General features: G+C 44.0%; 1 protein-coding gene and 1 non-coding gene across 5 annotated transcripts; both read left to right on the top strand.

Moving 5' to 3' along the window:
* The first annotated feature begins 13,332 nt into the window (after positions 1–13,332).
* Positions 13,333–25,053, top strand: RBMX (RNA binding motif protein X-linked). Of its 4 annotated transcripts, none has more exons than XM_063634919.1 (9): positions 13,333–13,663; positions 14,806–14,943; positions 15,138–15,244; positions 16,179–16,350; positions 17,618–17,770; positions 18,661–18,775; positions 18,863–18,988; positions 19,079–19,161; positions 19,798–20,793. In XM_063634919.1, the coding sequence occupies exons 2-9, from the start codon at positions 14,835–14,837 to the stop codon at positions 20,106–20,108; spliced, it is 1,176 nt and encodes a 391-aa protein (XP_063490989.1). In that variant the 5' UTR covers positions 13,333–13,663; positions 14,806–14,834; the 3' UTR covers positions 20,109–20,793. The 4 variants fall into 4 exon arrangements, with proteins under 4 accessions (XP_063490989.1, XP_063490990.1, XP_055125117.1 ...); XM_063634920.1 differs by having other exon boundaries at positions 13,463–13,663; positions 19,085–19,161; XM_063634918.1 differs by having other exon boundaries at positions 13,513–13,775; positions 14,779–14,943.
* On the top strand, positions 14,991–15,062 carry LOC129476576 (small nucleolar RNA SNORD61). Its single transcript, XR_008655004.1, has one exon. It is a non-coding gene; the product is annotated as a small nucleolar RNA SNORD61 (small nucleolar RNA).
* Positions 25,054–25,346: the final 293 nt, after the last annotated feature.

Genomic DNA, 25,346 nt, shown 5'->3' with positions numbered 1-25,346 from the left:
GTCTGGGAAGAAATGAGGAGCGTCTCTGCCTGGCCGCCCCGTCTGGGAAGTGAGGAGCCCCTCTGCCCGGCCGCCCCGTGTCTGGGTAGAAGTGAGGAGCTCCTCTGCCTGGCCGCTCCGTCTGGAAGGTCTACCACGGAGGCCAGAAGCAATGTGGGGGCTGGACGTGGTGGCTCACGCCTGTGGTCCCGGCACTCTGGGGGGCGAGGCGGGTTGATCACTTCGGGCTAGGAGTTCGAGACCAGTCTGGCCAACTTGGCGAAACATGAAGAATACAACAGACAAACCAACCAACCAACTCAATGACAACAAAACAGGTCTACCCTGGAGTCATACTCTAATTTTTTCTATTTTCCTCCCTTTCTGATCCTTTATCCCACTTTCTTTTTCTTCCTCTTCCTTCTCCCTCTTCTTTGTCAAATAGAGGATTGAGTTATTATCACTGATCCATATAAAGTCCCTCTCTCATTTATTTTAACTCCCACCCCCATTTCTATTCCCCGACTTCCCATGTGCAACCTTCCTAATATGTTTGATACGCATCTTTTTGTTTGTATGTATTTTTAGAAAATGTTTATTGTTTTTGTATGCAAAAAAAATTAATTAAAAAAAAAAAGACAAAAAAAAAAAAAAAAAAAGAAAATCTGTGACTTTTTCCAGTTGATGTAGACAACAAATTAGTGGCTTCCACCAAGACTCAGGTTTTGTCACCCTAGTATCTCAAAAAAACATCCAGTAATTCATGCCAAAACCTGGAATCACCTTTGGTTCCTCCCTCATTCCCCACAGTCAATCCACTGTCATTTTTTATTAATAATTAAATAAGATGGGGTCTTGCTATGTTGCCCAGGCTAGTGTTGAACTCCTGGGCACAAACAATCCTCCTGCCTTGGCCTCCCAAAGTGATGGGTACAGGCATGAGCCACCACACCCAGCCATCCACTATCATTATTGATAGTTAACAATTAATATAGTGCTTCTGTGCTCTAGGAATGGTTCTAAATGCTTTGTGAATATTAATCCTCACACTTCCTATAAATATGACTATCCCCATTTTGTAAATGAGGAGACTGAGGCAGAGAGAGATTATGGATTTGCCCAAATTCACACAGCTAGGAAGTGGCAGAGCTGTGCTTTAAGCCAGGCCGTTAATCACCAGAGTCCGTGTTCTTAGCTAGGCTAGTGTGCATTGTTTCAACTTCTTAAATATATTTCTGATCTATCTACTTCTCTCCATCTCCATGACCACTAACCTAGTCTGAGTCACGTCATTTCTCACTCAAAATACTGCCTTTAACTCCTAAGTGGTTTTCTAGCTTCCACACTTGGCCCCTTGTAACTCAGTCTCCACACAGCTGCCAGAGTGATCTTTCAAAAACATAAATCAGGCTGGGTGCGGCGGCTGGCGCCTGTAATCCCAGCACTTTGGGAGGTGGAAGTGGACGGATCACCTGAGGTCAGTAGTTCTAGACCAGCCTGGCCAACATGGTGAAACCCAGTCTCTACTAAAAATACAAAAATTAGCTGGGCATGGTGGCATTCGCCTGTAATCTCAGCTACTGGGGAGTCTGAGGCAGGAGAATCACTTGAGCCCAGGAGGCGGAGGTTGCAGTGAACTGAGATAGCGCCATTGCACTCCAGCCTGGGCGACAGAGTGAGACATTGTCTCAAAAAAAACCCAAAAAACCCACAAATCAGCTCAAATTATTTTCCTGGATTAAAGCCCTTCAACGGCTTCTCATTCTTAGCCCAAACTCCCAGCCATGATTTACAAGGTTCTGGATGATCTGACACTTTCCTAACCCTCCAGCTTAATCATTTATCACTGTTATTCCTTGATTACTATTTTCCAGCCATAGTGGCTTCATTTCAGTTCTTCAAATACATGAAATTATTTTCCTCAACAGAGCCTTTGCATATGCTGTTGCTGTTGTCTACACTGTTCTTTCTACAGTTCTTCTCATGGGTGGTTGTTTCTCATCCTTGAACTCTCAGCTTCCATGAAACTTCTTTAGAGATCTTTTCTCTGACTATTCTAAGTAGATTTCCTCTCCTTGCACATACATACTTTTTATTCTGTATTACTGCAACTTGGTTTTTATAGCAGCTTTCACTTTTTGTTTGTTTTCTTGTTTATTTTCTCACCACCCCCTACCCCCATCCTCACTAGACTGGAAGCTTCATGAGAGCAGGGGGCCAAGTCTGTTTTATTCATTCACCATTGTATACCAGCCCATACTATAGTGCCTACACATATTTGGTACACAATAAATATTCATCAAGGGAATGAGTGAATGAATTTAAGGCAGCCAAGTGATAATGTCAAGTGGGAAGTTGGATATACAAGTTGGGGAGCTCAAGACTAAGATTTGGCATAGAAATATAAATCTGAGAGTCTTAGTGATATTTATTGTAATTAACACCCTGGGAATGGATGAAATTGCCTAAGGAGTAACGACAGAATGAAAAGACAAGAGGGTCTAGTGACAAAGCTGGAGAAACTCTAACATTTAAAGATCCACTACAGAAGAATGAACCATCAAAGCAGCTTGAGAATGAATGAATGCTTTTATTGTCAAATGAGTCAGTCTTTTCTTTCATGCCATCTGGATTTTATGTAAGGAAATCCTTTTGGTTCTACCTTCAAAATATATTCAGAAGCCAATTACTTCTTACCACCTCCACTGCTACCACTTTGATCCAAGGCACTATTTATAAAAGTCTCCTAACTGGTCTCCCTGCTTTCACCCTTGCTCCCTACAGTGTATTCTCAACACAGCAGCCAACGTGATCCTGTTGCAATGTAAGTAAGATACATCACTCCTCTGCTCTAAGCCCTCCAGTGACTTCCCATTTCACACACAGTAAAAGCCAAAGTCGACCATGGCCTACATGAACCTACATGATTTGGCTCCTGTGCTACTTATCAGCCTCATCTCCTACTACTCTTGTATTCTCCCACTCAGTTTTAGCCATACTGACCTCCTTATTGTTCTTAGAACATGGTAGGTATATTTCAGTCTTCCCAGCATGCTCTTCTCCTGGATATCTACGTGTTTACGTCCTCCTTTGTGTTTGCTTCAACGTCACCTCTTTCAAGCGTGTGTGACTTTTTTGTTTTTTTTTTTTTTTGAGATGAAGTCTCGCTCTGTCGCCCAGGCTGGGGTACAGTGGTGCAATCTCGGCTCAGTGCAACTTCTGCCTCCTGGGTTCAAGAGATTCTCCTGCCTCAGCCTCCCGAGCAGCTGGGACTACAGGCAGGTGCCACCCCACCTGGCAATTTTTTTTTTTTTTTTTGTATTTTAGTAGAGACGAGGTTTCAGCGTGTTAGCAAGGATGGTCCTGATCTCCTGACCTCATGATCAGCCCACCTTGGCCTCCCAAAGTGCTGGGATTAGAGGTGTGAGCCACCGCGCCCGGCCTTGTGTGTGGGTTCTTTGAGACAGAGTCTTTCTCTGTCGCCCAGGCTGGAGTGCGGTGGTGCGATCTCAGCTCACTGAAGCCTCTGCCTCCCAGGTTCAAACGATTCTCCTACCTCAGTCTCCCGAGTAGCTGGGATTACAGGCAGTCACCACCACGCCCGGCTAATTTTTGTATTTTTAGTAGAGACGGGGTTTTGCCATGTTAGCCAGGCTGGTCTCAAACTCCTGGCCTCAAGTGATCCGCCCACCTCAGCCTCCCAAATTGCTGGGATTACAAGCGTGAGCCACTGCACCCAGCCCAATGTCACTTTCTTAGTGAGGCCAACCGTTTCAGATTTGTACTCTTCCACTCGTACTTCTTACTACCCTGCACCCCGCCCCGCCCCCCGACGCCGCTATGCTCTATTTCTTTCATAGCACTTTTCACATTCAAACATACTTCTAATTTATTTATCTATTTGGCTTGCTGTTTATATTCTATATCCTCTCTCAGTCCGTTCAGGCTGCTATAACGAATTACCATAGACTGGGTCAATAAAAAGTTACTTCTTGGCTGGGCACAGTGGCTCACGCCTGTAATCCAAGCACTTTGGGAGGCCAAGGCAGGCAGATCAGCTGAGGTCTGGAGTTCGAGACCAGCCTAACCAACATGGAGAAACCCCCGTCTCTACTAAAAATACAAAATCAGCTGGGCATGCTGGCATATGCCTGTAATCCCAGCTACTCGGGAGGCTGAGGCAAGAGAATCGCTTGAATCCAGGAGGCGGAGGTTGCAGTGAGCCGAGATGGCGCCATTGCACTCCAGCCTGGGCAACAAGAGCGAAACTCCGTCTCAAAAAAAAAAAAAAAAAGTTACTTCTCACATTTCTGGAGGCTAGAAGCCCAAGATCGGAATGCCAGCATGGCTGGGTTCTGGTGAGGACCCTCTTCTGGGTTGCTTTAGGAAAAGAGCCTGTTGCATGGCAAGAGTGATGCCATCTTGGAAGTGAAACTGCCATGCGACTGATACGTTGTTGTTGTTGTTTTAATGACTTGATGTTTGACCCCTGCATACCAAAGTGTTGTTCTGCAGCAAGGTCTTAGAACAATGCCTGAAGCATAAATAACTCCTCATAAAGACTCTTATCTAATTTCCCCAGCGGTCATGAGTTTTGGCAAGACAGTCTGAGATATAACCAGTTGCACCTGCTTTACCCTAAAAGCTTGCTTAATAAGGATATTTTCTGGAGAGTGGGTGCACCGATCCACCATCTCATGGCTGCCATAAGCATTGCTTTTGTTTGTAAGTCCCTATTAAATATTTTCTTTCTTTGTTTCTTTCTTTCTTTTTTTTTTTTTTTTTTTTTTGGAGACGGATTCTCACTTTGTCACCCAGGCTGGAGTGCAGTGGCATGATCCTGGCTCACTGCAACCTCCACCTCCCAGGTTCAAGCGATTCTCCCACCTCAGCCTCCTAAGTAGCTGGGATTACAGGCACACACCACCATGCCCAGCTAATTTTGTATTTTTAGTAGAGACAGGGTTTCATCATGTTAGCCAGGCTGGTCTTGAACTCCCAACCTCAGGTGATCTGCCTGCCTCGGCTTCCCAAAGTGCTCACAGGTGTGAGCCACCACGCCCGTCCTAAATATTTTCTTTCTGACAAACTGGATTTGCTATTCCTTCCTTTCTTCCTCTCTTTCTCTCTCTCTCTCTATCTCTCCCTCTCTCTCTCTCTCTCCCTCTCTCCCTCTCTCTCTCTCTTTCTTTCTTTCGGATGGAGTCTCGCTCTGTCGCCCAAGCTGGAGTGCAGTGGCGCGATCTCAGCTCACTGCAAGCTCTGCCTCCTGGGCTCACGCCATTCTCCTGCCTCAGCCTCCTGAGTAGCTGGGACTACAGGCGCCCGCCACCATGCCCGGCTAGATTTTTGTATTTTTAGTCGAGACAGGGTTTCACCGTGTTAGCCAGGATGGTCTCGAACTCCTGACCTCGTGATCTGCCCGCCTTGGCCTCCCAAAGTGCTGGGATTACAGGTGTGAGCCACCACCGCGCCTGGCCTGGATTTGCCATTTCTTTGGCCTCTCACCTCGCTCAGGTTTTGGGGGTGGGTTTGTATATACCTGTTCGCCAAGGAACAGTTGCTGACTGCTGACTTCTCCGTGTGTACTCACAAGGAGAAAGGGGTGAGGGTCACTCTGGGGTCTTTTACATAAAGGCACTAATTCCATTCATGATGGCTCCACCTGCCCTCCTGACCTAATCACTTCCCAAAGGCCCCACCTCCTAATACCATCACCTTGGAGGTTGGGAGTTCAATATATGAATTTTAGCTGGGTGTAGTGATCAGTGCCTGTAGTCCCAGCTATTCCAGAGGCTGAGGCAGGAAGATCTCTTAAGCCCAGAAGTTGGAGGCCGCACTAGGATCACACCACCGCAATCCAGCTTGGCCGACAGAGTGAGACCCAGTCTCTTAGGAAAAAAAAAAAAAGGAAGAAGAGGCCGGGTGTAGTAGCTCATGCCTGTAATCTCAGCACTTTGGGAGGCTGAGGTGGGCGGATCACCTGAGGACAGGAGTTCGAGAGACCAGCCTGGCCAATATCGTGAAACCCCATCTCTACTAAAAATACAAAAAATCGCTGGGTGTGGTGGTTCATGCCTGTAATCCCAGCTACTCTGGAGGCTGAGGCAGGAGAGTCGCTTGAAGCCAGGAGGCAGAGGTTGCAGTGAGCCAAGATCACACCATTGCATTTCAGCCTGAACGACAGACCGAGACTCCGTCTCAAAAAAACAAAAAACAAAAAATATATATTAATTTGGGGAGCATACAAACATTTAAACCATAGCACCCCTTCAATAAAATGTTTGCACCAGGCAAGCAGGGATTGTTGTCTTTTTGTTCACTAATGTATTCCCAGCACCTAAAACAGTGCTGGCACATAGTAGGCATTGAAAAAATATGTGCTATAAGAATGAATAAATGTATAAATCGTCTTCATGACAAGATTATAAAAACATCTACCCATTTTTTTCTAGTCTTCAATGGTTTTATTGTTTACATTTAAATCTTTGAGCTGAAATTTATTTTGGAGTTAAAAAGTGTGGCATGGATCCAGATATTTTCCCTTCAAATGGCTCTCTAATTGTCTTGACACAATTTATTAAACAATTCATTGCACCCCCTCCCCATAAAATGTTTCTTCTTTTTTTTCTTCTTTCTTTTTATTTTTTTTTTTATTTTTGAGATGGTGTTTTGCTCTTGTTGCCCAGGCTGGAGTGCAGTGGTGCGATCTTGGCTCACCACAACCTCTGCCTCCCGGGTTCAAGCGATTCTCCTGCCTCAGCCTCCTGAGTAGCTGGGATTTCAGGCATGCGCCACCATGCCCGGCTAATTTTGTATTTTTAGTAGAGATGGGGTTTCTCCATGTTGGTCAGGCTGGTCTTGAACTCCTGACCTCAGGTGATCTGCCCACCTCAGCCTCCCAAAGTGCTGGGATTACAGGCATGAGCCACCACACCTGGTCTTTTTTTCAGACAGAGTCTTGCCCTGTCACCCAGGCTGGAGTGCAGTGGCACGATCTCAGCTGACTGCAACCTCTGCCTCCTGGGTTCAAGCGATTCTCATGCCTCAGCCTCCCAAGTAGCTGAGACTACAGGCGCGTGCCACCACCCCCCGCTAATTTTTGTATTTTTAGTAGAGAGGGGATTTCACCATATTGGCCAGGCTGGTCTCAAACTACTGACCTCAAGCAATCCACCTGCCTTGCCCTCCCAAAGTGCTGGGATTACGGGCATGAGCCACCATGCCTGGCTCAAATGTTTCTTAAGGCATACTTTTGTTCCTTTTAATTAGATATGAAGTTTGGTTAAAATGCATCATCTCCTTCATTGTGGAGAAAGATACAGTAGAATTTTATCTTTATTTAGTCAGTTCCAAGATAGATACCAGAGCCATATGTTGGTTAAAAAGTTTTTATTTCTTGCTCTTTGTAGCTAAGCTAAGTAGGCTATCTTCTGGATGGTGGCTACTTAAAGTGGTTTGGAAAGTTTCCCAATTTTTAATCACATCTACTTCTTCCTTCCCTTCTTCCTTCCTGCTTTGCACAAGATAACAGACTTTTTTTTTTTTAACATGTGGCAGGGTTATCTTTCTGTAGTTTGGCGAACAAGCATAACTGGAAACAAAGTGACATTACAAATGCCCTTCCTGTAAAAATGCAAGCCTGACAGGAGAACTTCAGTTTACCCATCCCAGAGTGATTCCTAGTTTGATGACTGAAAGGTTATTTCTTTTTTCTTTTCTCTCTTTTTTTTTTTTTTTTGAGATGGAGTCTTGCTCTGTGGCCCAGGCTGTAGTGCAGTGGTGCGATCTCGGCTCACTGCAAGCTCCGCCTCCCGGGTTCACGCCATTCTCCTGCCTCAGCCTCCTGAGTAGCTGGGACTACAGGCACCCGCCACCACGCCCAGCTAATTTTTTGTATTTTTAGTAGAGACAGGTTTTCACCGTGTTAGCCAGGATGGTCTCGATCTCCTGACCTCGTGATCCGCCCACCTCAGCCTCCCAAAGTGCTGGGATTACAGGCGTGAGCCACTGTGCCCGGCCTGAAAGTTTATTTCTTAAATTTAATTGGTTGCAACTTGTAAAAGTATGGGTTTGTTTATTGTTTTTCCTTTTTTAATATAAAATATGAGCCCCTTGTAATTAAATCAGGATTTAAGACAAGGCCACCAGTATTTGTTAAATAATTCCAGCCAAGTGCAGTGGCTCACGGCTGTAATCCCAGCACTTTGGGAGGCCGAGGCAGGTGGATCACCTGAGGTCAGGAGTTTGAGACCAGCTTGGCCAACAGGGTGAAACCCCATCTCTACTAAAAATACAAAAAAATTAGCCAGACGTGGTGGTGCACACCTGTAATCCCAACTACTCAGGAGGCTGAGGCAGGAGAATTGCTTGAACCCAGGAAGTGGGGGTTGCAGTGAGCTGAGATTGCACCACTGCACTTCAGCCTGGGCGACAGGGTGAGACTCCATCTCAAAAATAAAATAAAATTAAATTAAATTAAAATAAAACAATAAAAAACTTCCTATGCACCCATCTCATGCTAAGTGCCATGAAGAATAAGAAGAACTTGCAAGTCAATTCAGCCATTTATTTAGCACTGATTATATTCCAAGATTACCTAGTAGTGAAGTAATATTGTTTGACTCGGTGTATCCATCGATCACTGAGATGGCATCTGAAGACAAAACAATAAGGCAAAGGAAAAATTATAGCAAAGAGAAAAATGCAACTACATTTAATGACAATATAAAAGAGTAAATAAAGAGGCAAAGAGAAAAATCTAGAAGATCCATGAGGAGGAGGGATGGGATTCGGAAATTACTTTTGGGCAGTGTGAGACCTGCTTATCCAACTGCCTGTTGGCCAGAGTCCCTCACACTCAGCACGCCCACGTCCCCCCTCTCCTGCATTACATCAGCAATACCCTTCTGATTTGTCTCCCTGCTTCCTGTCTCTCCCTCCCCCAATACAGTCTCCAGACTGCAACCACAGTAATCTCATTAAGATGAAATCTGATTACCTTACTCCACGTCTTAAAAAGGCTCCCCTCTCGGCCGGGCTCAGTGGCTCACGCCTGTAATCCCAGCACTTTGGGAGGCCAAGGTGGGTGGATCACCTGAGGTCAGGAGTTCGAGACCAGCCTGGCCAACATGGTGAAACCCCGTCTCTACTAAAAGTACAAAAATTAGCCTGGCGTGGTGGTGGACACCTGTAATCCCAGCTACTTGGGAGGCTGAGACAGGAGAATCGCTTGAACCCAGTGGGCGGAGGTTGCAGTGAGCCGAGATTGCGCCACTTCACTCCAGCCTGGTCAAAAGAGCGAAACACCGTCTCAAAAAAAAAAAAAAAAGGCTCCCCTCTCCATTGCCCTCTGGATCTAGTCAGTAGCACTTTGCTTCCCCACCCACCCCCCGAGCTGCTTCTTTTTCCTCTCTGTCCTGGACGATATGGCCAACTGATCCCCTCCTACAATTCCTTTAACTTAGCCATCCCCGCCCCACCCACTCGCTTTTGGTCCTTGGGAGTGGTGTTTGCATCCAACACCGCCAGCATGCTACTTCTCCTCCCCCACATTCCTGGGTGTGAACTGCAGAGGCCAAAGTGAGCTGGTCTACGGGGATGCACATTTCCTTTTTGAGACCCAGGAGGGCAGGGTTATCTATTGTCAAGCCTGCCCCATTCTGCCCTAGACTAGAGGAGACCTGATTTACACTCAGAGCCTAGAGGAGAGTCCTGTAGTCTCTCTTTGGACTTGAGACAGAGAAAGAGAGTGCCTGCTTCCACAGGGTGAGGGATTTCTCCTGGCTACCTCTGGGACTACAAGTACTGCTTGCTGAGCCTGGTATTTAAGTCATTTTTGCCAATTCCCAAATGGCTCCAGAGTCTATAATTTACAGAACTCATTCAAAAGGCAAATGGACATGACTTTTGCCTTACTTTTTATTATTTGGCTGGGGGAGAAAAAAGCAAGAACAAATATTCTTGTCCTACTGGGCATTACTCCCCCTATTAATGTTAATAATTCAGAGCTGGTTTCGAAGCTCCTTGGGGGCTTTTACCCATGACCTGAGTATTATTTACTACAACCTGCCTGGCATATACCAAAATTCACCATGGGCAGGTAATTGTAACTATGAAGAAGAAAAGGCCCAGCACGGTGGCTCACGCCTGTAATCTCAGCACTTTGGGAGGGCGAGGCGGGCGTATCACCTGAGGTCAGGAGTTTGAGACCAGCCTGGCCAACGTGGTGAAACTCTGTCTCTACTAAAAATACAAAATTAGCCAGGCATGGTGGCACATGCCTGTAATCCCACCTACTCAGGAGGTGGAGACAGGAGAATCGCTTGAACCCGGGAGGCGGAGGTTGCAGTGACCCAAGATCACGCCAGTGCACTCTAGCCTGGGCAATGAGAGCGAACCTCTTTCTCAAAAAAAAAAAAAAAAAAAAAAAAAAAAAAAAAAAAAAAAAAAAAGGAGAAGAAGAAGAAAAGTGAAAATTGTCCATAAATCCTACCACTCCAAGATAAACTGGTAACATTTTGGCATATTTCCTCCCAGTTATTTTGTCTCCATATGTATTTTTTTAATAGCTCATATTATGTGATCTTGGGCCTTCTTTTCTCACTGTACTCTCTTGTTTGGTGGTTTCATCCATTCTGATGGCTTTTATTACATCTCTGAGATGATAATTTAGCACAGATCTATGCTCTGAGCTTCAGATTTTTCTGCCCCTATATCCCAAACTTGCTCCTCTGAAACCATTTTGGTAAATGACTGTTACCATCTGTCCCACTAATACCAGATACTTGGAGTCATCCATAATGATTTTCTTTTTCCGCAATTCTTCCCCACCCCTTTCCCATCTGTCTTAGTCCATTCCTGCTACTACTATAACAAAATACCATAAACTGGCTGGCTTATAAACAACAGAAATTTATTTCTCACATTTTTTTTTTTTTTTTTTTGAGACGGAGTCTCGCTCTGTCGCCCAGGCTGGAGTGCAGTGGCACGATCTCGGCTCACTGCAAGCTCCGCCTCCCGGGTTCACGCCATTCTCCTGCCTCAGCCTCTCCGAGTAGCTGGGACTACAGGCGCCCGCCACCATGCCCGGCTAATTTTTTGTATTTTTAGTAGAGACAGGGTTTCACCGTGGTCTCGATCTCCTGACCTCGTGATCCGCCCGTCTCGGCCTCCCAAAGTGCTGGGATTACAAGCGTGAGCCACCGCGCCCAGTCCTTATTTCTCACATTTTTGTAGGCTGGGAAGTCCAAGATAAAGACGCCAGCATATTCAGTGTCTGGTGAGGGCCCACCACCACCAGTTTTCTGGTTCATATAAGTGGCACCTTCTCACTGTGTTCTCACATGGTGGACGGGGGCCTCTTTTGTAAAAGTGTTAATCCCATTCATGAGGACCCTGCCCTTGTGACCTAATCTTCTCCCCAAATCCCCGTCTCCTAATGCCATCACCTTGGGTATTAGGATTTCAACATATGAATTTGGGGGGAGGACACAAACATTTAGACCATAGCACCATCAAACACGATACCGACCATATTCATCTAACAATTGTTCTTTCCTCCCCGTGTCCACTGCCCACCACCCTAATTCAAGCCACCATCCTCTCTTTCTGGTCTGCTCCCACAGCCCTATTAGTGTCCTTTTTCCCACACTTACCCCTACAGTCATTTAATGGGCTCAAAGGTCCTGCCAGTCTTGGCTCCCTCATTTCATGCCTCTCAAATTCTTGTCACCTGGCCCTCTTTCTGTCCGTTGATATATGCCAAGCTCTTCCTCTCTACTTTGTGCTTAGTATTCCCTTCTTTTCCTGAAGGCTTTTCCCTCAGCTGTTCCCATAGCTAGTTTCTTTTCTTCCTTCAGCTCTGATCTCCAAGGTCACCTCTTCACATAGACCTTCCCTGATGTTTTAATCAAAGTTGTTCTCCCTAATATTGTCCATCAAAGCAACTAGTTTATTTCCTCCCTGGCATTAATCACAACATGCCATTCTTTTGTTAATTGTATTCAATTTCTTTAAGAAAAAAATTTAAAAAATTTTTAGTTTCCCCCCTCAACAAGTAGGATGGGCTGATGAAATATAGAATGCTCAGTTAAATTTGAATTTCCGATAAACAGCGAATTTTTAAAACATGAAATTTGGGACGTACTATACTAAAAAAAGTATTCGTTATCTGAAATTTAAACTTAACTGGGCGTCCCTTTTTTTTTTTTTTTTTCAGATGGAGTCTCGCTCTGTTGCCAGGCTGGCGTGCAGTGGTATGATCTTGGTTCACTGCAACCGCCGCCTCCTGGGTTCAAGCAATTCTCCTGCCTCAGCCTCCCGAGTAGCTGGGACTACAGGCACACGCCGCCACGCCCGGCTAATTTTTTTATTTTTTATTTTTATTTTAGTAGAGACGGCGTTTCACCATGTTGCCCAGTCTGGTCTCAAACCCCTGAGCTCAGGCAATCTGCCCGCCTCGGCCTCCCAAAGTACTAGGATTACAGGCATGAGCCACTGCGCCCCGGCCGCGTCCCATATTTTTATTTAAAAATTTTTAACAGCTTCGCAGAATAAATCAGCGTCCCGCATTTTCTTTTTATTTTGAGACAGAGTCTCGCTCTGTCGCCTGCCCAGCCTGGAGTGCGGTGGCGCAGTCTTGGCTCACTGCAACCTCTGCCTCCCGGATTCTCCTGCCTCAGCGTCCTGAGTAGCTGGGACTACAGGCGCGTGCCACCACGCCAGGGTAATTTTTTGTATTTTTAAAAAGAGACAGGGTTTCACAATGTTAGCCAGGATGGTCTCGATCTCCTGACCTCGTGATCCACCGACCTTGGCCTCCCAAAGTGCTGGGATTACAGGCGTGAGCCACTGCACCCGGCCTCGTATTTTCATTTCTTAAATCCAGTACCCTTATCCACAGGCCTGACTCTTGTCTTTTCCCTGGGGTTGTATCCTCCTGGCCTAGCCCAGAGCCCACCATTTACAAGGTGCTCAGTAATTATTCTATATGAATGTACTATCTGCATGCTGTTTTGTATGTTTTTTACTCATCTGAAATTTACATGTATTTATCAGAAATTCCCACACTCACTAAAAACACTTGTTAAAGACAATTTTTGAAAATATATTATATTGGCAAAACTTCTTTGTTTTCCGTTTCTGCAAAATTGGTATAGTAGGAGTATCTACCCTCATCACATTTTGACAATTAGAAGAGTTAATGGAAAAGTAAAAGTAAAGTTTTGCACTGTGCCCGGCCCACTAGGACGCTCAATAAACTTCAGTTCTTTATTAAATGAAGCCAGTGCACCATTTTAGCGCAAAGCAAAAAAAGCGCGTTTGTAAAGAACGGGTGGGGGTAAGGAAAACGGTTAGAAAGGTCCGCCGACCCAACACCGAGGGCCCGGGAAAAAGGGAGGAGAGAAGGGTGAATGACAGAGGAGGCAGCCAATGGGGAGACTGGGAACTACTTCCCCCCTCCCTTTGCGTTTCAAATTCTAAGCTCCGTTTCCATCCGGGTCCTTCAGCCTCGTTCCCGGGCAGTATAAAGTTTGCTGTCTCCTTTGTTCGCCCTCGTTGCGCAGTAGTGCTAGCGGCTTCGCGGTTAGGTCCTCGGAGCTGGCAGCCGCCACTGGTGCTGAGCTGCTAGGAAGCCCTATCGGCGAGCTCGTTGGAGCTTGAACCCATTGTCACCCCTCCGGTATGTGTCTCCTTTCCTCATTCCGTTTTTCGTCACACTTTCGCCGTGTTAGGACTGGGGATTATATCTCCCTGGAGATGGGGGTGGCGGGCGCCATTTTAAGAACCCAAAGGTTCCGACCTATTTAAATAAAGCTGAGGGGGTCGAGGGAAAACAAATGAGGGGGCCCGTTTGGTTGTATGCCTCTCGAGAAAGTTTGGCTGCCGTCTGCGGGAGTTGGTAGCGGAGGTCGGGGCTTTGTAGGCTGGAGCGGGGCGAGGAGCGATCGCACCACCGCGGTACCTGCATTGGTATGGCGCTGGCGCTAATGATGGGCATGTGGACTTCCATGCGGGCTGCGGGCTTCGTATTCATTGGCGGCCCCGGAGAAGAAGCCCTCTGAATGTTCCCAGCCAATGTTGGTGGTAAAAGTTAGTCCCCTGACCAGTGTCGGTGGTTCTGGGTTGAATCCAAGTGTCGCCATTTTGTCTTTTACACGCGGTTTTTAATGACGAGTTTTAATTAGGTTCCGCTGCAGTCACGGAGTGTCGAGTGTTAGTGTGTGCGTCCGCGTTCCGTTACTTAATAGGAAACGATGTTGACAATTTGTTTTTATCTTTTTGGCCGGATAGTAGAATTTTCGGTAGGGCGGGGACCAGTGAAGAAGAGGCGGCATAACTTGGCTCAAACTTCACATTTCTCCTTGGATTTAGTAGGGAATCCTAATGAGGAAAAGAGGAGTCTTTGGAAGAGGGCTTGGTGTTAAGGTCCTGTGTCTATCCTGTGACCTTGGGAGTCTTTTAAAACCCCATCGTTAGGAAGGGTGTGATGAGTAATTGAATCTTTCAAAGGCAACAGGACTGGAACTAAAAGTTGCTTTTTCGAATGTTAAGCAGCTGTTGCCTAAGAACAGCTAAGGGTGATCAAGGGTAGTGGTAAAAGTTAAGTTGGCCCTTTTAACCAGTTTTATGTAAATTGCACTGTTAACTAGACTACTTAATTCAAATTGCTTCCTACTGTGGCTGAGGCTTAGCTCGTTATCGTTTTCTTTAGTTATTAAGGAACAATGGTTTTAGTGGAAAATATGAAAAATGTGCGAAAGTAAGTGTCCAATAAACTTGAGGAACTTTTTGCAGTGAGGTAATACTATTCCTTTTCAACAGAGTCACCGGCAAAAAAAAAAAAAAAAAAAATGGTTGAAGCAGATCGCCCAGGAAAGCTCTTCATTGGTGGGCTTAATACGGAAACAAATGAGAAAGCTCTTGAAGCAGTATTTGGCAAATATGGACGAATAGTGGAAGGTGAGTTGTCTGGCAGTACAGGCTGGGCTATTATAATTAAAATATAAGCTATGATGAATTTGATTGCGTTGATCGTCTGACATGATAATGTATTTTGTCCTCTAAGAAGTTCTGAGCTTTCTGTTTACACATTTACTTTGGTTATTTCATTTGAACTAGGGTAACACTTTATTTTTCTGAAAACTACTTTTTAGTACTCTTGATGAAAGACCGTGAAACCAACAAATCAAGAGGATTTGCTTTTGTCACCTTTGAAAGCCCAGCAGACGCTAAGGATGCAGCCAGAGACATGAATGGAAAGGTGAGATTGTCTACACAATGGATGATAACCTGTTACTAGTGCATAAAATAACATGTAGTTGCCCAAGTCTGGTCTAGGACAGCTTTTGAGTTTTCGTTGTTTTTCAGTATATGCCTGTCTGGGACCCACTCATCCTGTTTGTGATCCTGTTCCAAAGAGTATTCTGTAATTGCAGAAACAAATCTAGTAGTGCGTTATATCTTACGCTCTTAACATTCTCTCAGTTCAGAATAATTATGGCATTACATGATAACATTACATGATGCTTTTTTTTTTTTTTTTTTTGATAGTCTCCCTCTGTTGCCTAGGCTGGAGTGCAATGGTGCAATGCCCACTGCAACCTCTGTCTCCCGAGTTCTAAGCGATTTTCCTGCCTCAGCCCCCTTGAGTAGCTGGGATTACAGGCATGCGCGACCACGCCCGGCTAACTTTGTATTTTTAGTAGAGACAGGGTTTCACCATGTTGGCCAGGCTGGTCTCAAACTCCTGACGTCAGGTGATCCAGCTGCCTCAGCCTCCCAAAGTACTGGGATTACAGGCGTGAACCACTGCGAGCCACTGCGCCCAGCCAACATGATACATTTTATCTTGAGATCCATAAGCCATATTTTGATAACTTGGCTTTTGGTTTTGGCTATTAGTTTTGGTAACAAGCTGATATTTACTTGGCCTTGTTTTAAATTTTACCATACAATAATGCAGTGGATTCACCTTATGTTTCAATCCAGATCATCAGTATCGTTTTTAAGTATTAAGAATTTTAAGTGGAAAAGCCCCATTTATCTAAACTGACTGTATTTGCAGTGTTTTTTCTTAGACTAATGAGCAACACTTACCCATAACTGCATTTTGAAGGACCTGTTAGTGTCTTAGTGCATAGTAGAAGTGCAAATTATTTTTAAATCTTGATTTAACCATATCTTTTTTTTTTTAGTCATTAGATGGAAAAGCCATCAAGGTGGAACAAGCCACCAAACCATCATTTGAAAGTGGTAGACGTGGACCGCCTCCACCTCCAAGAAGTAGAGGCCCTCCAAGAGGTCTTAGAGGTGGAAGAGGAGGAAGTGGAGGAACCAGGGGACCTCCCTCACGGGGAGGACACATGGGTAATAACTTGCGTGGACCTCGGGTTTGGTGTAATAAGTTGGGGATTGCAAGCTCACACCAAGTGGTTGCTTTGGTTAAGTCCTTGAGGAAAGGCGCCAACTTTTGAAATTGGCAACACTTGTTCATCTACCAAAGTGATTGCCAATTGAAAGCATGGGAAGCATATTAAATTATAGTGTTAAGCCGTGAACAGTGTTACTTTTTGTCCATGTAGTTCATTCTGTAGGAAAGGCATTTAAAAATTGATAGGCCAAGGTGTTGGACATGAAAATGAAATCATTTTTATGTTTTAAAGTTAGCTGGGCGTGGTGGCGGGTGCCTGTATTCCCAGCTACTCGGGAGGCTGAGGCAGAAGAATCACTTGAACTCGGGAGGCAGAGGTTGCAGTGAGCCGAGATAGTGCCACTGTACTCCAGCCTAGGGGAACAGAGTGAGGCTCCCTCTCAAAAAAAAAAAAAAAGTTTAAGACTGTCTTCAGTTCTTATTTCCCCAGTCCTTCAGTTCGTATTTCCCCAGTCTATATGACTGCACTGCATGCTCCGTCAAGTACAAGTGAAACTAGACTACCCAGATCAATAATTTTTTTTTTTTTTTTTTTTTTTTGGGAGAGTTTAGCACTTGTTGCCCAGGCTGAAGTGCAGTGGCACGATCTTGGCTCACCGCAACCTCTGCCTCCCAGGTTCAAGCGATTGTCGTGCCTCAGCCTCCCAAGTGGCTGGGATTACAGGCATGCACCACCACACCTGGATTTTTGTATTTTTAGTAGAGACAGGATTTCACTGTCACACTGGTCTTGAACTCCTGACCTCAGGTGATCCGCCCGCCTTGGCCTCCCAAAGTGCTGGGATTACAGGCGTGAGCCATCGTGCCCGGCCCAATAATGGTCATATTCTTGATGAAGCAAAGAAAACTTTTATAGTGGCCGAGCCTGGTGGCTCACACCTGCAATCCCAGCTCTTTGGGAGGCTGAGGCAGGCGGATCACAAGGTCAGGAGTTCGAGACCAGCCTGGCCAGCATGGTGAAGTCGTGTCTCTACTAAAAAAACCCAAAAATTAGCTGGGCATGGTGGCGCACACCTGTAATCCCAGCTACTCAGGAGGCTGAGGCAGGAGAATTGCTTGAACCCAGGAGGCAGAGGTTGCAGTGAGCCGAGATCAAGCCACTGCACTCCAGCCTGGGTGACAGACTCCCTAAAAAAAAAAAATTTTTATATCTTTCTTGATTCTTGTGAGTAGTAATATTTTTCTTTTCTATTTTTGATGTAGATGATGGTGGATATTCCATGAATTTTAACATGAGTTCCTCCAGGGGACCACTCCCAGTAAAAAGAGGACCACCACCAAGAAGTGGGGGTCCTCCTCCTAAGAGATCTGCACCTTCAGGACCAGTTCGCAGTAGCAGTGGAATGGGAGGAAGAGGTAAATGTTCCATGTATGAAAATCTATGCTACTACCATAACACAAAGAATCGAGAGGTGAATGATGCTTAAAATTTTGATTGGCCAGGCGTGGTGGCTCACGCCCGTAATCCTAGCACTTTGGAAGGCCGAGGCAGACGGATCACAGGGTCAAGAGATCGAGACCATCCTGGCCAATGTGGTGAAACCCCATCTCTACTAAAAAATACAAAAATTAGCTGGGTGTAGGGCGGGTTCCTGTAATCCCCGTTACTTGGGAGGCTGAGGCAGGAGAATTGTTTGAACCTGGGAGGCGGAGGTTGCAGGGAACCGAGACCATGCCACTGCACTCCAGCCTGGCAACAGAGTGAGATTCTGTCTCAAAAAAAAAAAAAACCTTATTCATGGAGTCTGGGCATGGTGGCTCACGCCTGTAATCTTGACACTTTGGGAGGCTGAGGTGGGCGGATCATGAGGCCCGGAGTTCGAGGCCGGTCTGGCCAACATGGTGAAACCCTGTCTCTACTAAAGATACAAAAAGTTAGCCGGGTGTGGTGGTGTGCGCCTGTAATCCCAGCTAGTCGGGAGGCTGAGGCAGGAGAATCACTTGAACCCAGAAGGTGGAGGTTGCAGTGAGCCAAGACTGCGTGACTGCACTCCAGCCTGGGTGATAGAGCGAGACTCCCATCTCAAAAAACTTTTAGTCGGGTTCTAGGTGATTAGATAAATGGAATTAGCACTGAAAAAAAATTTAAAATGTGAATGGGAAATTCTAGAAAATAAAATTAGATGGTCTAGCCTCCGTAATGTCATCTTTGAAGTCAGTCTCATTACTTTTCATATCCTGAATGTAAGTTCACCTTTTAACTTTTTTCTCTGGCTATGTTTAAAAAAATGATATTTTTCCTTAAGCTCCTGTATCACGTGGAAGAGATAGTTATGGAGGTCCACCTCGAAGGGAACCGCTGCCCTCTCGTAGAGATGTTTATTTGTCCCCAAGAGATGATGGGTATTCTACTAAAGACAGGTAATAGAAAAGTGCAGCTTTTTAAATTAATAATTAAGGTTGAAGGAAAGCTTATCAAAAGCATAAACCAAAACTTTTGCTTTGTAGCTATTCAAGCAGAGATTACCCAAGTTCTCGTGATACTAGAGATTATGCACCACCACCACGAGATTATACTTACCGTGATTATGGTCATTCCAGTTCACGTGATGACTATCCATCAAGAGGCTATAGGTAAGTGACTTTGCTTCTGTGGCTTGCGTGTAAGAAAAAGTTGCTGTAAAAGTTGATTCTCTGGGACTTAATGGTTTCTCTTTAATTTAGCGATAGAGATGGATATGGTCGTGATCGTGACTATTCAGATCATCCAAGTGGAGGTTCCTACAGAGATTCATATGAGAGTTATGGTAAGATACTGGTTAAGGGTCTTGAGTATCACCAGCTTGAGTTTTTAGGTTCGTGAGCCAGTTTATTAGGCTGCGTGGTGCTTGCTTTTAAAGGGATGTTTGCTTGCTTTTAAAGGGGTAACTTTATCAGCTGGGCTTTTCCTAGTTTTGTGAGGGGCTTTTTTTTTGTTTTTCTAAGTTTCTTTTGAGGCTGTTTGCTTGCTTTGGAGGGGATTTTGCTTGCTTAAATTGGCAGCCTTATGTGTTTTCCCCCAACAGTGAAAATACAATTTAAAAATTTTATTAACAAGATCAAATATTTACCATTGCAATATGAAGGCAAGTTCTACAGTTCAAAATTGCAACTTATCACTGGAAAGTGGCTGAGTGTCTACTATAAAATAACAAGCTCTCTGGAATATCCTCTTGAAATACACACCGTCTTCAGTCTTTTCAAACAAACATTAAAATGAATCCAATTCCATATTTCAGCAGATGAGCAAATCCCTGTTATGGCCAGCAATGGCAGAGTTTAAAACCTCCCACCCAGTTGAGAAAGTAAACTTTTAATACAAGAATTCTTGTAAATTCAGATTTAAAATGTTGTATATATACAATTTATAGTGTTGCCATATTACCTGACCATTGACCCTGCAGGTAACTCACGTAGTGCTCCACCTACACGAGGGCCCCCGCCATCTTATGGTGGAAGCAGTCGCTATGATGATTACAGCAGCTCACGTGACGGATATGGTGGAAGTCGAGACAGTTACTCAAGCAGCCGAAGTGATCTCTACTCAAGTGGTCGTGATCGGGTTGGCAGACAAGAAAGAGGGCTTCCCCCTTCTATGGAAAGGGGGTACCCTCCTCCACGTGATTCCTACAGCAGTTCAAGCCGCGGAGCACCAAGAGGTGGTGGCCGTGGAGGAAGCCGATCTGATAGAGGGGGAGGCAGAAGCAGATACTAGAAACAAACAAAACTTTGGACCAAAATCCCAGTTCAAAGAAACAAAAAGTGGAAACTATTCTATCATAACTACCCAAGGACTACTAAAAGGAAAAATTGTGTTACTTTTTTTAAATTCCCTGTTAAGTTCCCCTCCATAATTTTTATGTTCTTGTGAGGAAAAAAGTAAAACATGTTTAATTTTATTTGATTTTTGCATTGCTTTTCAACAAGCAAGGTGTTAAATGTGTTAAGACTTGTACTAGTGGTGTAACTTTCCAAGTAAAAGTATCCCTAAAGGCCACTTCCTATCTGATTTTTCCCAGTAAATGAGGCAGGCAATTAATTCTAAGATCTTCCACAAAGCATCTAGCCATCTAAAATGGAGAGATGAATCATTCTACCTATACAAACAAGCTAGCTATTAGAGGGTGGTTGGGATATGCTACTCATAAGATTTCAGGGTGTCTTCCAACTGAAATCTCAATGTTCTCAGTATGAAAAACCTGAAATCACATGCCTATGTAAGGAAAGTGCTATTCACCCAGTAAACCCAAAAAAACAAATGGATAATGCTGGCCATTTTGCCTTTCTGACATTTCCTTGGGAATCTGCAAGAACCTCCCCTTTCCCCTCCCCCAATAAGACCATTTAAGTGTGTGTTAAACAACTACAGAATACTAAATAAAAAGTTTGGCCAAAACCAACCATGAAGCTGCAAAGGTGCTTGCTCTTACTGTTTCAAATTTTTGCAACTCTGTAGTGTCTCACTTTTAAAGGAACAGCTTGATTGCAAAGGAGAAAATAGATAAGCAATGAAGTTATCTCCAACTTCCTAAAGGCTTATGACTTCTAAAAAGTGAATCTATCAGCATTCCACATCAGATTTAAAGCATCAAATGCCTGTGAAACAGCAAAGATGGTAAGCAAAGCAAACTAGTTTTTCCGTCTAAGTCGAAATTGAACACTTACCTTCCTCATAGTACAGTGAAACATACTGTACCTCAAGGCAATGGAAATGCCTTCTAGATTAAAAAAAAAAGCTTTTGGAGAAAAGAAATATTCAATAGCATATTAGAAGTCCTCCAAATTCAACACTTGGATTTTTTTTTTTTTTTAAGCATGTGTGACACTTAAAGGCTTTATTAATAGAGCTGTTGTTTACCAATGGCGATCTGGGGCTTGGGAGGGGGTATTTTTTTCAAAGTCCATTTTTGATGAAGACCTTTAAACATGCTTCATATGTTTTAACATTTTTTTCAAATTTGTCTTTTACTCAATATGGGAAATGGCTTAAGTTTGGGGTCCGCCTTTTTACCCCTGTAAGCCATTGCAAACTTGACATTTAGTTGGATGCCTGACTTGTTTTTAGTTCTATGAAACTACACTGTATGGAGAAAATCTATTGCAAGTGGTCTTTAAAAAGCAAAACCTGAGGCAGCATGACCCAGGTCCAGCCATGAAGTTGAAAAAGATGCTCTTGAATATAGTAAACTTGAAGACCTCCAACTAAAAATCCTTATACTGCACTTATTCCTTCAAATAAGTTTTGTTCGTTCAACTTATGGATTTAACGTGGCAGTGCACCATTGGAACAGAATGACAATCCATAAGCCATGCAACTTTACCATTTAAGCCATTCCAGTCCATCCCGAGCCAGTGAATCTTCCACCACTTAAGAGAAATAGTAGAACATGAAATATATTAAGCTGCAAGTCTGAACTTGCCTTTTCTTTCTGGAAAAGAGGGCAGTAATAGGCAAGTTTTAAAAGAATTTCCTTAAGAGAGATAACTAGTTTTCATTTATTTAACTTTTGCAGGTTGATGATTTTGCTCATTATGGTCGTGGAGTGCTGATTGATTCACAGTAGATAAAGCTGGCAGTAAGAGAAATGCTAAGGTAAGTGTTGAAAGCAGTGGCCTTTGAAGGTTTAAATGTTGTGTAACTACCACTTATTTTAGCTGTGACATTGGCAAGTTATTGTGGTCTCACTTCATCTGTAAAAGAAAATGCTGCTTGGAATTGATGAAGTTAAGTGCTTTAATGTGTAGTGCCTGACACATTCATTGTGAATATAGAGTGAGGGTACATTTCCGTGAGTCTGGCTCATTCATGAGATTATTCTTAGCTATTTTTGAACCCATAAAGCTTGCTGATAGCTCTTCATATGCAAGCATTCTCAACAGGAAGTACACACGTAAGAAGTTTGCTCAGCCAGGCACCATGGCTCATGCCTTTAATCCCAGGACTTTGGGAGGCCAAGGCGGGCAGACTACGAGGTCAGGAGTTCAAGACCAGTCTGGCAAACATGGTGAAACCTCATCTGTACTTTAAAAAAAAAAAAACAAAAGCCGGGTGTGGTGGCGTGCGCCTGTAATCCCAGCTACTCGGGAGGCTGAGGCAGGAGAATTGCTTGAACCCAGGAGGCGGAAGTTGCAGTGAGCCGAGATCACGCCATTGCACTCTAGCCTGGGCGACAGCAAGACCCTGTCTCAAGAAGAAGAAAAGATTTGCTCAGTGTATTTTGTAAATGGATATACTTTCACTGTTACTAGTTAGTGCCTGCTCATTTGCATAGCCACAATACAAATTGGAGTTGATGCAACTATGGCTGCAAGTTCCCTGTTTGATTAACATAATTTTATTGACATAATGATGACATAGTATGTAATTTTAATACTACCTTTTTTTTTTTTTTTTTTGAGACAGAGTCTTGCTCTGTTTCCCAGGGTGGAGTGCAGTGGCGCGATCTTGGCACACTGCAAGCTCCGCCTCCGGGGTTCACGCCATTCTCCTGTGCCTCAGCCTCCCCCAGCAGCTGGGACTACAGGTGCACGCTGCCACGCCCGGCTGATTTTTTGTATTTTTAGTAGGGGTTTTACTATGTTAGGATGGTCTCCATCTCCTGACCTTGTGATCCGCCTGCCTCGCCTCCCAAAGTGCTGGGATTACAGGCATGAGCCACCGCGCCCGGCCTCCTATGGTTGATTTTTTTAAGTTTGCGTGTTTTTTTTTTTTTTCTTTTCTGTTCTGAGACAGTTTTGCACTTGTTGCACAGGCTAGAGTGCAATGGCGTGATCTCAGCTCACTGCAATCTCTGCTTCCCAGGTTCAAGCGATTTTCCTGCCTCAGGCTTCCAAGTAGCTGGGATTACAGGTGCCTGCCACTATGCTGGTTATTTTTATTTTTTATTTTTTTGTATTTTTAGTAGAGACAGTGTTTCACTGTTGGCCAGGCTGGTCTTGAACCCCTAACCTCAGGTGATCCGCCCGCCTCGGCCTCCCAATATGCTGAGATTATAGGCGTGAGCCACTGCATCCGGCTTTCTTTTTTTGTTTGTTTTTTTTTTTTTTTTTTTTTTTGAGATGGCTTCTCAACTCACTGCCTCTCAGGTTCAAGCGATTCTCCTGCCTCAGACTCCCAAGTAGCTGGGACTACAGGTGTGCACCACCGTGCCTGGCTAATCTTTGTACTTTTTGTAGAGACAGGGTTTCACTATGTTGGCCAGGCTGGTCTCGAACTCCTGACCTTGAGTGATCTGCCTGTCTCGGCCTCCTAGTGTTGGGATTACAAGCGTGAGCCACTGCGCCTGCTTGCTTTTTAAAGCAGTTACTTTTATTTTCAGCTAAAGCAACAAGAAAGTATATATTTAAATGATAGTTTGGGGGGAAGTACTTTACAGTAAAACAAATACTATGTAACAGGATCCCATGTTTTTCATTTTACAGAGTTGTTGAAGCAGAAGGCGGCTGATTGTCAATAAGTCACTACAGTTGCATAAGCAGTGCTGTCAGAATTGGTTTGGTGCAGGCAATAGATTTTGCCTTCAGGGGTTCCTGTGGATCTGAGGGAAGGCATCAGTGTTGATTAACACTCATAACTAGGGAGTGACTGGTAGTTACTTAAAGCAAGTAATTGACCAAATGGAAAAGGGGAAGTAATTAAGGAAATTGGTAAGTGGAGGTAGTCAGGAAGTTCTTGTGGTTCTTTACATAGATTTTACAGCTTTGGCTTTTCATTTTGTTTAGCTAAAGTCATGGGGACAACTCTTCAATTTAGAATTTAAGTTGAATTATAAAAATGATGGATATAAGTGGTAGCTCTAGTGAAGTGCCTGTCAGTAAGTGAAACATTTTTTGGTGGTGGCTTATCCACAAACAGTTTAGTTGTAGAATACAACTTATGAGTGACATCTGGAAAGTAACCATGCTAAGATGGCAAGCACACTGGAAACAATTAGGCCACTTGGCTTTCTTTTGCTGTATTGTTTTATAAGCCTACTTTACCTCCCAGTCTTGGGAACAAGTTGTAGTTTTTTATTGGTTTGGAGACTAGAGCCAATCGTATAATGTTCTCAAAGGAAACAGACTTGAGTTGTTGGATTACAGGAACTAACCCACCTTCTATGATTTTTTTTTTGTTTTTTGTTTTTTTTTTTGTCGTGTAGTTATGGCACTGTCTTGTTTGGAACATTTGCAACTAGAGATAGTACAACATTTTTAACTCTGATTTGACAACCTACTACTAATCACAGACCACAAGGGTAATGACCAAATTTATGTGGTGTTTGCACTCCATAGTTGTCTTAGCCCAATCCTTCTATACTCTTATGATTACTTGGGTTAACGCTTCTGTGAGGACCTTTTGGCTCTTGAGATACCCTAAATATTTAAGATATTTAGATATCTTGAAGATAGTATAGGATATAGAGATTGTACCAAATAGGAATATAAGGAGTATGTTAAAATGACCAGATACCTGTTTGATAGTTTACTGACCTAGCAGATGTGTGGAAAAGGAATCAGATCTTGATTCTTCTGGGGTTTATACTGGTTGTAAAACATAATGATACAGAAAATGTTTTCCTTGTTTAACTGGTAGTTGAACATAGAACTTGGGTATTATAGATCACTTTTCACTTTTTGGAATGTTTTGTATTGAAACTTAATAAAACTTTAACGTGGCATCTTTTTTTGTGGCAAGGGGCTCTTTTTTACTTTTTAGAAATTAGGGGTTTATGTTTTTGTGTTTTTTCCCATGTCCCCCTCCCCCAAACACTACCTCTGTTGCATTGATGGCACTTAATCAGTTTTGCATGGGAATGTCCAGAGTCATTGAGGCTGTTCATGTGACTAGGCCACCTTTTTTGAGAGTGAGCTTTGGGGGAATGTAGATGACTTCATTCAGTCCTCACTCTAAAAGTTAAATGGAAGCACAATCACACACCTAAGAAGCAGAGGCTAAATAAACCAGGAATCA

Source organism: Symphalangus syndactylus, chromosome X, assembly GCF_028878055.3.
Source record: "Symphalangus syndactylus isolate Jambi chromosome X, NHGRI_mSymSyn1-v2.1_pri, whole genome shotgun sequence".
Lineage (NCBI taxonomy): Eukaryota > Metazoa > Chordata > Mammalia > Primates > Hylobatidae > Symphalangus > Symphalangus syndactylus.
This window is presented reverse-complemented; position numbering and strand designations above follow the sequence as displayed.

Bases quoted from the DNA above. Each gene is read 5' to 3' on its own strand.
- RBMX (XM_063634919.1), top strand. From the start codon at position 14,835: ATGGTTGAAGCAGATCGCCCAGGAAAGCTCTTCATTGGTGGGCTTAAT. The intron at 14,944-15,137 runs GTGAGTTGTCTG...ACTACTTTTTAG, and splicing joins ATATGGACGAATAGTGGAAG to TACTCTTGATGAAAGACCGT. The intron at 16,351-17,617 runs GTAATAACTTGC...TTTTTGATGTAG, and splicing joins CTCACGGGGAGGACACATGG to ATGATGGTGGATATTCCATG.